Genomic DNA, 15,458 nt, shown 5'->3' on the forward strand with positions numbered 1-15,458 from the left:
TTATATCTCTTTAAAAAATATTACTTCTCTTGTGAAAATGATCTGTACCTGCCAAATGATAAATATAAATTATCTCCCTTGAAAGTTACTTCCTTTGGATTTGTTTTTACCTTTGACCTTGAAGGATGACCTTGACCTTTCACCACTTAAAAGTTATGGCCAATGTTAACGTTTTGGGATGGACAGACAGACAGACGGACGGAGGGACTGACGGACATTCAACTGCTATATGCTACCCTACCGGGGGCATAAATATTTAAACTAAGAAACATTTGCTGAGCATGTAACTATATAATATATAAGTGTGCACAAACAAAATAGCTGCCTCAGTATTTTGACCCCTGAACATTTCATTTGACCCCCAAAACTTTCAAGCATTAGATCATTTGAATCCTGGTTTTCAAAATCAACTGAAATCCTTGGAAAATGTACCTGGAATGGCCTGCATGTTGTTTGCCTTGTCCATATGACTGACCATGGACATCATGAATTTCCCGTTGTCAATAAAGAACAGGCCCACATTCACTGTGGCACTGCGTTCCTCCTTGCCTATACCAACATCACGAGAGATCTGGAAAAGGAGCCATATATTTTATTTTGCAAGTAAAAAGAAGAGTGGGTAAATTGTTAACTGTTTTCCTATGCTGGTTAGCCAGTATTTTTTGCACTGTGCATATATTCAATAATTTTGGCATGGTTAACACAGGGCTTTTTTTCTTGATTTGGAGAAGGTCCTTGCCTTCAATTTTGGGGAAAACAAGAGAAGTGTCTGTCAGAAACACAATGCCTCCTATTGCGCCGCTTTAAAATAAAATTTCAATATATTATTTGGCAGGTTTAGAAATGATCTCCTTTTTAAAGCTTATTACTGCCCTTGGATTGTATATTTTGACTTTTGACCTTGAAGGATGACCTTGATCTTTTACCACTCAAAATGTGCATCTTCATGAGATACACATGCATGCCAAATATCAAGTTGCTATCTTCAATATTGCAAAAGTTATGGCCAATGTTAAAGTTTTCGGACGGACGCACAGACTGACAGAAGGACTGATGGACAATTCAAATGCTATATGCTACCCTACTTGGGGCATGAAAACAACAAAACTGAGATAAGGGAAAAAAATTCAAAGTAAGCTTGAAATTTGGAGGGAAATTGCATCAATTTAAAGAAATTCTCTTTGAGGCAGGGGCATTTCTCTTGGGGAAGAGGCCTTTATAAGGCCCTTGCTGAAGAAAGCAAAAAAACTGTTTCAGTTATGTTACATAAAAACAAGCACATTGGGGAAGCCTAGCTTATTTTCCCGTTTTGGAAAAGTATTGGTACCACGCAAATTCTGGAAAAATAGCTTGAAAAAAACACTGAAATTGAGAACATTAATTTTGTGAAATTGTTCTTGTTGTGTGAATTATGGGTCTTTTGTATTGCTTGTTACTTAAAGCGGGTATGCACGATTTTGTCAAATATTTATGAATTCATATAAAATGTGTAAAAAACTGATTATACATATATTGCAATATAAATTAAAATAAAAGTTAAGAAAAACATATGTAAAAAAAATGCGAAATAAGCCAGATATGTAATTCTGAAATCGAAAATGTCTGTACAGTCGAATTCGCCAGCATAATGCATGTACGATGTGAATATAAATTTAGTTTTATGGATCATTTTTATTTCCTGCAACGATATATATTCATACGACACACAAACACTAACTCCGATCCCAATAAAATGACAAATGCTTTGGTTTTATTGTAGGAAAATATCATTTTAATTTCCTGCAACGATATACATTCATACAACACACAAACTCTAACTCCGATCCCAATAAAATGACAACTGCTTCGGTTATTGCAGGAAAATATGAACAAAATATCTTCGTCACAATTGGCTCGGGGCGCTAATTTGTCTTTGCTGCGTTTTATGAAATTCATCTTCAAAGTATATTTTTTCTTGCCTATTTTGTGTCATTTTAACATATTTTTATCAATATATTACAATTTAACACATATTAAAATCGTTCATACCCGCCCTAATTTCACCAACCTGTCTAAAAGTTGTTTCATATGGCTTTTTGTTGATATGTTTAGTATCCATGCTAATTATATTTTTAACGTGCAGTTAATACGCTTTTGAAGCAAAATTGATGCCGCTTCTCTTCATTTTTTTAATGATTTTTATTTTTGATGATTTGCTGGAGCTTTTAAAATTTCATGTTTACATTTGTCAATATAAAGCATTTAATGACAAACTTCAAAACATGCCAAAATCTGTGAAAAGGCCCCTTTAGGAGAAAATAGTGCCGGAGATATTAATAAGCGAAACTTTGAAAGATTTCAGGTCGAGGTAGACAATTTTATTGAAAAGTAGATATCTGCCTTTGTTTAAGCCTGTATTATTTCTTATTAAATGCCGTACTTCTATAGTTCCGGAGATACTCAATAAGAAACTTTGTAAGATTAAAGACCGAGGCCGACTTTTTATTTATTTCAATAGTACATATCTTTGTTTGTCTTAACATGTTTCATTTTGTTATTAATATTTCCCTTGTAAGTGTCATTTTAAAGGTTATATAAAAATCTATAGCCGGCATGAAGTTTGTGATTTAAAATTGGTCCGGAAATATTTATTAACGAACCTCTGTAAGATTTCAAGTAGAGGCAAACTTTTTTAAATTATAAGCATGTATAGTTGAGTCTAAAACTAAAGTGATTTTTAGCAATTTTTTTTATTTAAAAATTTCTCTCAAGCTAATACAAAAATCACTAGCCGGATATGAATTTTGTGATTCTAAATGAACAAGTACTGGAGCTATTCATTTGCAAAACTGTGTAAGATGTCAGGACCTGGCATAATTTTTTATTGAAAAGGAAATATGAGCTTTTGCCTATAACTTTCTTATATTATTATTTAAATAATGTTTAACATGTGTAGATAGTCTGAAATCAACTTTTTTGGACTGTTATAAATATTTTCTAAACTGATTTCATTATTTATTAAATTTTCTTAATAACATCCAAATTCATGATAAACATGTTTAAAATGAAACATATGGAGCCTTTAATAAACTTGAATAGTTCCTAGATTCCTTAAACTTATGTCTTTATTTAATTTTCGTAATAAAGTCTAAATTTACGATTAAAAAATAAAAACACGAAAAAAAAGAGTGATTTTTTCTTTGTTTAATACAGATGATTAATTTCAGCAAGATAAAGGTCTTGAAAAAAAAACATCAGTGATAAAGGAGCGAACGAATCCGCTCAATGGGAGATGTCCAAAGTGTGGATTAAAAGCGTTTGTGGGTATGCACGTGACACCACATTTCTGCACCTGTGTATACACCGTAATTAAGATAATATATCACGTGTCACCTTTAAATAACATGTCAAATGACAATCAAGACCTTATTCGTGCCAGGGACCTATACACATAGCAGGTCCCTGTTCATGCTGAGTTTTATTGCTCTAGATGAATGCAGATTAACCCTATTTCTACTGGTTACATAATAACTGATATTAAAAAAAACACTTATACAAACATAGACCCTGTTTTTTCTTCAGTACCGTTTTGGAAGCGCGCACGAGTATTTAAGGGGGGAAATCCGGGAGTTATCAATTTCTGGGATTGTCTATAACATAAGCCATCATGGGGAAATTGTTCACATTATTCAATAAGGTCAAGGTAATAGTTCAGGTATATTTTCCACAATCTATTGAACATTTTTAAAGACATAAAACAAACTAATAAGATTTTATTTCAAGTTTGATAGCAATACCTTGGGTGGAAAGTTTGGACGGTCCTTCAAAAACAAAGTAAATAAATATTTGTATGTTTTTTTTAACCATGTTTCAAAGAAAACAATATTCTTTTTGGGTTGGTTGGGGGGGGGGGTTGAGAGGGGGGGGTATAATGTGGGGTGTGGTCATTTATTTGACGATCTTTCAAAAATAAACAAAGGAAAAATATTTTTTTTTATTATTTATCAATAATATGCATATTCTAAATGGAAAAGGGCCATAATTCTTACTAAATGCTTGATACAATTGTCTGCTCTTGTTTATTGATTGGGGTCATGTTGGTAAAGAAGATTGCAAAATATGAAAGCAATATGTCAAGGGACATTGAAAATATTTGAGGTGGTACGCAAACTTTATCATAGATTTATCAAATATGCATATTCTAAGTAAAAAAAGGGCCATAATTCTTACAAAATGCTTGATACAGTTGTCTGCACTTGTTTATAGGTTGGGGTCATGTTGGCAAATAAGTATGCAAAATATTAAAGCAATATGTTAAGGGACATAATATTTGGAGTGGTACAAAAACTTTAACATTTGCACGCTCACGCCGACAACCGGTTCAGTAGGATAGCTCCACTATATATATTTCATATATAATAGTCGAGCTAAAATTCATAGCATCACCCTGGAATAAACATGACCTACTTTCCAATGAACAACAGAAATCATGAGAATAATCGTTGTAATAGTCATCGATGACATCAAATAAATTACAACTTCTAAAATTGAAAAAAACATTTAACTTTCCAGCACTTCTTGAACTTGAAGGTTTTTCATTAAATGAACGATACTATGAGGATGGCCGATACTATGAGGATGGCCGATACTATGAAATTAAGGGACACCATATAAATAACAACTCATATTTTTGTGTATGCCATTTAAGGGCAATATACAAAACCTTAACATTACCTTCAATGTGAAAGTAAACCAGTAGGGCAAAAACATGGCCAACACACACAACAAGGTTGATGATCCGAACAAGGCAACCTTGATCAGCTGCATTAATTTCGTTCCATTCATTTTGCCTTTTTTCAAATCAACACACCTGGATTACAGGTAAGTGACCTAGTTTGTTCACTTTGAAATTCAATCGTTTAAAAGTTATTATTTATAGACAATTAGTAATTTTGTCTCGAAAAGCAATGTTGCGAAAATATTATGCAACGAAACAAATTCTTAAATGGTCATAACGTGACGAAAATTGGATTGTTTTTTTTATTACTCAGGTGTTTAGCTTCCTGTATTTGACGGGTTGTCATCTATACGTTGGTAAATCTGACAAAGATAGGTCAAATAATAAACCCGTCATCATGGTTACAGAACACTAATACTCTGGTAAAATCTGACCGAGTAATAGAATCAGATGGTTGAGCTCCATTTTATATACTGTGATAATTCACGGTATCTAGTCACTTCGGCATCTGGTAACTTCGAAAGATGCTACCGGTAATTGAGCCACATAAAACTCAATTGAAGATACAGAAAACTAACTTTTACGAATACAATTACTATTGAATATCTGTTTCTTTTGTTTTCCGGCGGCTGTCAACCCCGGGGTATAATTTGCAGGTTTATGGTAGTTATGGATTTATGAGTGACACGTGTATAACATATGACCCAGTCTCTGCGTGATTCATCCGCTCACATGCAATGAAAAATGAATTGACAGAATTGTCAAATACATGTAATGCATTGAATATATATCTTTTTTACAGGACTGCTTTCTGGCAAAGTTATATTTTTTTTAAATATTTTATCATTATATATTTACGGTGGACTGATAATGGCACTCTTCCCAACTCTCTGTAGAGCGCTGCTGTAGTAGTCGATTTTTTACTCCTAAAATATATCTTAGAAATTTGGTATGTATAGATTCAACGTCAGTGCCCTGGTTTGAGCCCCATATTTCAGCGCAGTAATGTAGTATAGGTCCAACTAATATGTCGAATAGTTAAACTTTTTGGGATACTGGAAATTCAAATTGTTCAAATAATTGGAACAGTTTATGTAACGAGAATCGACAACGATCAATAAAGGCCATGTGCTACTTCACACGGCGCAATGCACGCGGGAATTATTGCAAGTTGATCATTTATATTAATTGAATATTGATGATGCTTTTATTGAGATTTAATGATGATAATATGAATATACAAAAACAGTATGTATTCAATTTGTAAGTAACAAATAGATATCGACAATATATAACCAATTATATTTTATTATTTTTTATAGAAGTCTATTAATTCAAGAACCCTTATTCAAACTATGAAACAAATAAATACTACCGAAAACAGATACCAAAAAGAGCATAGCAAATTAAATGGGTGTCATAATTGATCGCTTTAATATATAAGTTTCCAAAGTCGGCAATATTTGATTAACGTATTTCTTAATTTTATATAGATATTTGCATTTTATTAGAAATAATTTCACATGATTTATTCTTGTACAGAAAGTAACTATTAAATAAAAAAAATACGCAACCTATGAATTCTTTGTTTGTTCGTCAGTCGTCGTCTAACACCTTCAATTGTTTGTATAACAATAGGCGTGCATTACGTTTTTTGGAGTGTAAAGTATTTGTCATAGGTGTGAAACCATTGTTATATACCGGCATATATGGTTTTTAACTCAATAACGCAAATGTAATGGGCCGTTGCCCTAAGGGGAATAAATAATAAACTTGCCAGGTTTTATAACTTAAATCTGGTCATGAAAATGCATGCAAGAAATATTTAATACTTAGTTTCATTTAAACACGTACTGAAATTAGCATTAAATTAATTAAATCGTTGTTTAACGCAAATATATCACGATGTAAAGGTATTTAAATACGTACTGAAATTAACATACGTATAACGCAACTATCACGAAATAAAGGTGGGAAATCTAAATGTTTTCGGTAAATTAACTGTTTTCGCGAACTAAACAACAAAATAATTATATTTTATTGTAGATGTATGTATTATATACACTCGGCAATTTTTTTTTAACTAACCAGTTCCACAAACGTCGCATGTTTGTAACAAAGGCCAGTAATTTTCACTAATTGCTTATTATATTAATTAATAACGGTACACACTTGCTTACATGTGTGAAAAATCAACTGTTTATACGCCAATATGCAACTGATAGTATAGGGCGAACGGACCCAGGGCGAATGTGTAACTAGGGCGAACGGACCCGATACCGGTAAAATTTAATCTTCTCGTAGTTGACATGTTCTGAGCATAACTTCGTGGCATCAAATTCAAACCGACATTATATATAAGTCTCCATAAGTGTCGGTCTGGGTACTATTAAATATACTACGATTAACTCCTGGTACGGAATATATGCTTAAAGGTGCCAGACCATACTTGTTGAAATTTTTAGTAGATTTTCCGTACCCCCGGACACGGTGCGTATATTGAGTCCGTGCCCCGGATACTTGAAGTATTTCATGAGCCGACAATACTCAGTCTTGGTTTTCTCAAGTGCGGTATACCACAACGCACCCTGGGTACGAAAAAAAGGCACCCGGTCATACTCTGGAAATCCTTTTCAGCATATTTTTCGGGTGCTTTGTGCTGTTTTGAGAGTACCCGGTTTTCTTCTGAATAGGGGGCACGCTTTTTTTTTACCTTTTTTTAACCCCCTCCCTCTGTCACAAACTGTAACACATCTCGGATCCCCACCCCCTCAAATATGTCACACTTTCGAAACATTTTTTAATGAACACTTAATTAAAATTTAAGCTAAAACACACTCGATCCACTATATTAAGCTGTATTGAAAAATAAAATTTTACTTAAAAGAACTTAGAAGCACAATGTTAAAATGACTTTAAGGTAGCGCACCTCTAATGATTTCCCGCGATTTCTTCGAAGGTTGAAGAGCCTACTATTAGGTGCCGTAGCCTAGTGGTTAAGGCGATAAACTAGAAATATTTTGGGATATTCCCGCGCAGGTTCGAATCCTGCCGACGACGTATACTTTTTTGCGACGCGTTTTATTTATTTTCTAACGTAATTTGATTTAATATGGCATATAAGCTATATTTATTGTTAAATATGTTGCAATTTTTATGCACATTCTTCAATTATTAAAATTAAAACAACGTTATGGCGAAATTGGGTGATTTACTGTTGAAAATACGAACCATGCATGTTGCATTTTTATTTTTATTTCAAAAAGTAAACGGTAAATCTGTCTATTTCTTGGTATTTTTGCTGTATATAGTGTTTCCATAAAAACTAAGTTTAAAATATGACTTAAATGATACTATTTTGAATTTTATGACACTTTGTTTTTAACCGACCCAATTTTTACTTGGTTGAAATCACTTACATTTCATGGCGCTCTTCCATAGATAAAAAATTGTAAAAAATAAATGTCTGTAAAAGAATACTTATTTCATCTTGTTTAAACTTTAAACACCTTTACAGCATCTGTACACACCAACTGCATGCCCATATTTGGAAATTTGAATGAATTATGGAACTTTTATATACCCCAGGGGTGAAAATAAACTGGACAAAAGCCGAGCGTGGGGGTGGTTTTGAAAAAATCGGTATATTTTTTTAAAAAGCATGGAAAGCCTACCTACAAATTTGCATGTAGTTCAGTGAAATGATGCTGATTAAGAAAATAATTAATTAGAATATATTTGGATATGTGCTTATTAGAGGTGCGCTACCTTAATAGTAGAAAAATTAATTGTCAACAGTTGGCACAGTTATAAATTTGAGCAGTAACTTAGTATAGATTGAAATTGACTTGACAATTATGTAATACACATCATTTATCTGATGCTTTTTTATTTACAATTGACAAAGTCAAGTAAAAGATAATCTTCTGATTATGCATTTTTTTTACACGGGATACATATTTATGCAGCGGACAGCATAGAAATAATAAAATTTCCCGTATGACGAAAGCTAGGCTATACATAAAACAAGGCTTCGCAACAGCTTACTAGCGCTCCTAGTAAGAGGAATCGTGAACAACAGCATACTAGCGCTCCTAGTAAGAGGAATCGTGAACAACAGCATACTAGCGCTCCTAGTAAGAGGAATCGTGAACAACAGCTTACAAGCGCTCCTAGTAAGAGGAATCGTGAACAACACATTCAGGAGATACTTATTTACGCTATTTTGTTCAAAATAACTAAGTTGAATGTTTCACAAAATCACTAAAAATATGTTTTAAGCTGTTAAATTATACTAAAAAATAAATAAATATTAAATAAAATTAAATAATAATGTACGTGTAACGTCACACGTGGCCTGACCACCACCTCCCCCATGTGACAAACTGTCACACTTTCTTACACCCCCCCCCTATCGGAGCGTGACTTACTTTATGAAACGACAATCACCACAATCGTTTACGATTACCAGTCAGTTTTTGCTTCCTTGCTTGTATAACTAAGTGGCCGCTATCAGACCGATCACGGATATAATCACTGCTCCGCGAATAAAGGGCAGTAATATATCGGCTACTGACTCGCAGACGATTTGTTGTATCGTAGTATGCAGTGTAACGATCGAACAGTTCATTTAACAACGATTTCTTAATATAACTTTTAAATCTCGTTGACGTTTAGAGAAGAGAGCGGCAATCTTGTATGTTTAATTCAAATTATTCAAGACAGAAAACATAAATAAATTACAATTGTCTCGATGTTTTTCTGTCAAATTGCAGAAGTCGATTCCATTTGAGAACACTTTAGAAGTTATATTCCATAACATGGGGCCGTCAACCAGATTTCACGAAAAAAATAATTTTTAATCAATATAAACTAATTATTGTAAAAAAAATACGGTATTTTAGAACTTTTCTTTTTTCGTAAATCTGGTCGACGGCCCCTTTAATGGATTGTTTAAAAATGACATTTACAAATTGAATCAAATTTAATAGTGCTATATCACATCTGGCATCACATTGTGTTTTTCGCAGGTTTCATTCAGTAAATGCTACACTTAGTCCAGGGGCTTTAATGAATGGTTATTACACAAATATCAAAATAATTATGCACATTTGCATATCAAAGAGCATAGGGACACCACTTCAATTTCGCCGAAAATTTACCAACATAAAAAAGGAAAACCAATGTTCATTCTCCCAACAGACATTGACATGTAAGTCTGGCTACCTCTTAACAAATCCAACTGTTGGCGTGACGTAAATGGCAAATTGACTGTCCGACTTTACTTAACAATTACACCCGGGGGGGGGGGGGGGTTAACTTCCTATATACGGGTATATAGGGGTGTGCCGATTTTATGGGGTGTGTTTTTCGACTTAAATTATAGATATGGGTATGGTTTTCAACATCTAAGTATAGATATGGGCATTGGAATCAGAAATTTGCTTGTATATAAATGCATATAGATTTGAAAGTATCATTATCAAAATGGGTATGATAAATGTCATTCTTGTATATAAATGGGTATCAAAAAGTAAATTTCAGTAGCGAGAAAGATATACTAGCAAATGCAATTAGTATACTGTATTGATATGAAAGATATTACAATTCTAGCATGAAATGTGTCCACTTTATCAAATTCTAGTATTTAAATGGTTCCAGTATATCAAACTTCTTTTATTGAAATGGGTCCACTTTCTCAATGGTATCGTATACAAATGGGTATATGCTTTTTCAAAAATCTTGTATCAAAATGGGTCTACTTTATCAGAGCTCCGGTATAAAAATGGGTCACATTTCGGAAGTCTCAGCGGGACAACCCTAGCCTAAAATTTGGGAGGTTACCCCCCCCCCCTCCCCCCCCCCCGGGAATAACACAGTCTAACAATAATTAAACTTTAAAAATGGGCGTTAGCACTTGCGTTATTCCCCAGCTTCCCCTAAAAAACATAGACTCGCAGAGTTACACATGAAGAAATAATTAGAAGGGAGTGCTAGTACGTATGTACCATAAGTGCTTTATTTGCAGTCTCAATATCTGAATACAATGACTAAAACACTTGAATAGATTTGCTATTCAGTTTTCGTTTATTGGCTATTTGAATTTCGTTATGTATATTTTATGAAATGAGTGTTGTTTGCTGATAGCATTCTTCAGTGTGTGTTTTTTGGCAAAAAAATTTTTATATATTTTTTTCTCTTTTCATGCAAATATAAAACATTGTACTGCATACCATGTTATATATAGGCTAATCTGAACGACTCTTATTTTCGTGAAGACCATACTTTTTGTATTGCATATTGGGGTTTCGATGAATTATGCAACTTTTGATTATTTGCTAAATTAACTTTTAGATATAAGTACAGAAATGTTGGTACAGAAATGTTGCATTGAGATTTCAGAAGATATATGCCTTTGAATACCCTTACATAGTTGCATTGAAGATTTCTTCAACATTACAAAAGCACGGTTATTAACGCTTCCTCGGCATTATCATTTTCACGTTTATTGATGCGCCTCCAAAAATAGGTGGCGCCAGAGATTTACGGCCGCGTTTAAGCAGCGTGTGATCGATGCCCTTAAAATCGGCGTAGACCGGAATGATCCGTTAAGGGTATTCGAAAACGTGCCCTGAATTGACTTACATACTTTTGAACTTAGTTTCACTTCATTTCAAAGAAATTTCACATGTAAGTGAACACTTTACACACAGTTTATTATATGTATTTTTTTTCTTAAACCTCTGTAGGAAAGCTGGACGGGACCTTCAGATGCGGGATTCTACGATGGCACTAAGGTGACATCACCGCTCAAAAAAAAAAAGTCGGGAAAACACAAGTTATGTTTTCCCGTCGCCAAAAAAAAAAAATTAACTCGGGGAAACACAAAATAAGTCTGTTTTCAGGAGTTATTTTTTTTTTTTGGCGACGGGAAAACAAAAGTTCTTTTTTCACGTCTTTTTTTTTGGAGCGGAAAACACAAGTTCTGTTTTCCCGTCTCTTTTTTTTGAGACTTGAAAACACAATCGCTATATTGTGCGCACAAGATAATCGGCCAATCACAGACGCGGATTATATGGAGGGAACATTTGAAAACGTCCTAAAGGCAAGTTCTGATATAACAAAACATACTACTACTACTACTACTACGTTTTCCCGACTTTTTTTTTTGGAGCGGTGATGTCACCTTAGTGCCACCGTAGGATTTTTATATCAGAGTGGAATCATACTAAAAGAATATACGCACGTTAACATGTTTACATTCTTCTTTTCTATAAAAATAATCAAATACTTCGCTACGAAGCTAATTACATTACTCTCAAAACTGGGAACATACAGACATTCACTCAAAATTTAGATTTTTGCTAAAATGTAGTAATTTTCCCACAAATAATTCCGACTGTAAGGGGCGGAAGTTTAACGTGAGTATCCAGGAAAATGCATATACCGTTTAAGCAGAGGAAGAAGACTGAATTTCGTCCCCCAAAAGCCACAAATATCATTGTCATGAAACTGAAGGAATAAAACCGTCAGCGATTTGAGAATAAAAATATGAATGACCAATAACAATATAAAACGTATGAAAAGCCATTCAAAGCGTGGTAATTGTTTCATAATTCTTGATTTTATTGTATATAATTGGTAATGCTCTATTTAATTGCGAAATTTCAGCTTATATTCCAGACAGTTAATACCTTAGGTTACCTTAGGTGGTTTACCACCGCAGGTCTTTGGAACCTCTGTAGTGGCCTCTTCTTCGTCCTTACTATTTACTAGTATTAGTCTTAGTGTTTTGCTTCCGGTTATTACATTATAGTCACATTTATAATCATACATCATCGGGTGATTGATCCAATGTTTATCCAGGCATCTTTTAAATGTATCCGTGTTCTTGGCTGGGACGACAGTACTTGGTAGATTATTCCAGAAAGGAGCTTGGGTCTACAACTGTAATAAAATGCCGCGTCCGCCCTAAACATTAATACATCATTTGTATAATACCCTTAATACAAAAGCAGCCAAATCAGATGTATACACCTATTACGTTAAGTGTACAAGTAATGACCTAATTTTGTTTTGGGAATTTCCCACTTTCAATTTTCCCGCACGATGACGTCATGTCTGCGAAAACACATGTTACCCACAATGCATCGTTTAAAGAAAATGGCTTCTATGGATCGACGAAGTTAAAATTAAGGTACAAAAATATCGCTGACATCCACAGCGTATGAATGTTGTCTACTCGTAAAAATCAATGTTTCTTGTAATTTAATGTTTAAACCTTTTTATAAACGCCATTTTAGGAGCAGAATATAAATGCTTATCTAGCAATTTACGTTTTATGTCGACCTTTCTTTCGAATTGAATGCATCACAAATCAAAACAAAGATACAATTCACTTCATATTTTTACGTCAAGGTTGTGTCTGCAAGCATGAATTATAAATGCCTGTAGCAAGAATGCAGGATACTTCATGGGACGATAGCCGCATGCTGTTGTCACACGAAAACGTGGCCAACATGCGACAAAGTGGGCATATTTCGAAAGACGACGCAGGGGTCTCGTATTTTTTCCAAAGACCTCAACTGCAGGAGCAACCTGACACAAACAGCTACTCCAACAGGAAATGGGCAGTGGGGGACGACAGCATTCTGGAGCAGGTACGCATCGTGCATTCAGTTCCTTTTCCACGATTGGTTTCGTTTTTTTGGCCCTCATAATTTCCCGTTGAGGGTTCCAAGTGCTATGATTCATTCTCAGGGTGGCCATGACCTTATGGGATTACCCTGCAGACGTTCTTTGTTTTGCTCTTATATGCCTGTTTCATTCATAGCATTTTCATATATAAGCATTTTCAAAAGCACTGTTGTAGTTAAGACTCGTGTCGCATTGTGCTTTGCTTACATGTACATCTGATTCGATAATTGTAAAAAAATTGGTGTGTCAAATGAAATGTCACAAATGGGTTTGGGCTTGAAGGTAATGCACAATGTATTCACTGATAGGGGACTAATATGGTGTTATGCTTGCTGTACTGTCAAAGCCTTATTACAGTTTTTAGCTTTGTGTGTCTTTGTCTGTCTGTCAGTGACATGTGACTTGTGTTAATCATGGTTTGGGCTCTTCTATAAATAAATGTGACTTTTGGATATTTAATTTATGAATTCATGAGCCTAGGCATGGTGGTGGTGGAGTCCTAGTTAAAAATTAATTCCTGCACTCAGAATTACTGTCGGTCCTCGGATTTTTCCGATAATAATTTTGAAAATCTGGAAAATATCCTTATAATACAGGACCTTGTTTCCGGTATAAAAATTATGTTGACATTTGGAATTGAATTCCATCAGCTATTTTCAGAAAAGTTTGGTGGCAAAAGTTAGATTTTACTGAATACCCCTATAATTCAAAAAGTTTTTTCATTGGTTGCATTTTCTGAATGATGAAGGTGTGTGTATGGTATCCTATGTTTTTGGCTGCATCACCTAAGCTAATAACATACTACGTCATCACTACGCGAGCTCACTTTGCAAAGGGATAGGATACAGGCTTTTTCCGCCCTATGCCACGGGTCCGAAATTCGGCCCCATTCCCAATGCAAATCTGGTTGATTTTTTCCCAATTGAAAAAAAAAATCCCAATTAATTTTTTTTTTTATTCTCCTTAAAATATATAAGTTAACCTGATCCAGTGTAGAAAATAGAAAGTATTGCATCATTAAATTATCTGTTGCCTTGAATTTGTTTTAAAAACTGTAAAAAATGTCAATTATTATTTAAGACTTTCCTTATTTTCCTCAAAATACGGCGCTTCACATGTTTTTTTTTCACCTCAAAAAATGCCAAGCCTTTTCCCCAAATTCAGATTAAAAAACCTGCACTTATCACACATGTTCATAATATTTTGTAAAACTTTAATAATAAGTTATCCAAATAGTCGTTATTTACCAGTTAACGGCTTCTTTGAAATATAAGAAACACTATTTATATGCGATAATTTTTCCCAATTGAGCCAATTTTGCGATTAATTTTTTTTCCAAAATAGGGGTTTTCACGACGCGAAATTCCCAAAATTCCAGTGTGGCGTTTTCCCAAAATGGACAGAAAAAGCCTGGGATAGGATAGAAGCACAACCATGTGCTTTTTGGCTCTTGTTGTATCTGATTAATTCAAAAGCAAGCAGGGCATCAACAGAGGTCGATTTGACCTTCCTGCGAACTGTCAATATCTACGCGGAAACAAATATAATTTTAATTTTTAACTTGCTCTCAATGGAATAACTATTAAAAGTGAAGCTCATAGAATTACATTATTTGATCAAGAGGAATTAAATTTCATTATATCTTAGTGAAATGCATGAATATTGATATTAAATAGCAAATAAGTATAATAATATTAAAATATTTTTTTAAATCCCATTTTTATCTTTCTTCATCATTTTTATGCCCCCCCCCCAGATCGAATGACGGGGGTATATTGATTTTAGCCTGTCTGTCTTGTCATTCTGTGGAAAACTTTAACTTTTTGCAATAATGAATAACTTTTGCAATATTGAAGATAGCAACTTGATATTTGGCATGCATGTGTATCTCATGGAGCTGCACATTTTGAGTGAAGAAAGGTCAAGGTCATCCTTCAAGGTCAAAGGTCAAATACCGTAAATCAAAGAATATAATACGCACTTTTTTACCTGCTGATTTTTTCTTCAAGTAGGGGGTGCGTATAATATATGAGTTAAGAGCAGA

General features: G+C 34.0%; 2 protein-coding genes across 8 annotated transcripts in view; one reads left to right on the plus strand and one right to left on the minus strand.

The window, feature by feature from the left end:
• Nucleotides 1-12,774, minus strand: part of LOC127857161 (uncharacterized) — a 34,901-nt gene extending 22,127 nt beyond the window's left edge. For 2 of the 3 annotated variants that reach the window (XR_008038359.1, XM_052393566.1), the window contains exons 1-2: nt 12,422-12,774; nt 433-571 (exon numbers count right to left, since the gene is read on the minus strand). Coding sequence is in view for 2 of the 3 variants with exons in the window: in XM_052393566.1 (XP_052249526.1) it covers nt 433-571; nt 12,422-12,556 (274 nt within the window). In the remaining variant the exon portion in view is untranslated. Of the gene's footprint in view, nt 1-432; nt 572-4,713; nt 5,073-12,421 lie in introns of those variants that run through there. The other variant, XM_052393567.1, reaches the window with a different exon arrangement.
• A 47-nt stretch (nt 12,775-12,821) lies between these two features.
• The window catches only part of LOC127857152 (pumilio homolog 2-like), a 60,442-nt gene continuing 57,805 nt past the window's right edge, over nt 12,822-15,458 (plus strand). For all 5 annotated transcript variants that reach the window (XM_052393545.1, XM_052393544.1, XM_052393546.1 and 2 more), the window contains exons 1-2: nt 12,822-12,914; nt 13,136-13,377. In XM_052393545.1, coding sequence (XP_052249505.1) covers nt 13,162-13,377 — 216 coding nt within the window. In that variant the 5' untranslated portion in view covers nt 12,822-12,914; nt 13,136-13,161. The remainder of the gene's footprint in view (nt 12,915-13,135; nt 13,378-15,458) is intronic.

This window comes from Dreissena polymorpha, chromosome 14 (assembly GCF_020536995.1).
Source record: "Dreissena polymorpha isolate Duluth1 chromosome 14, UMN_Dpol_1.0, whole genome shotgun sequence".
Lineage (NCBI taxonomy): Eukaryota > Metazoa > Mollusca > Bivalvia > Myida > Dreissenidae > Dreissena > Dreissena polymorpha.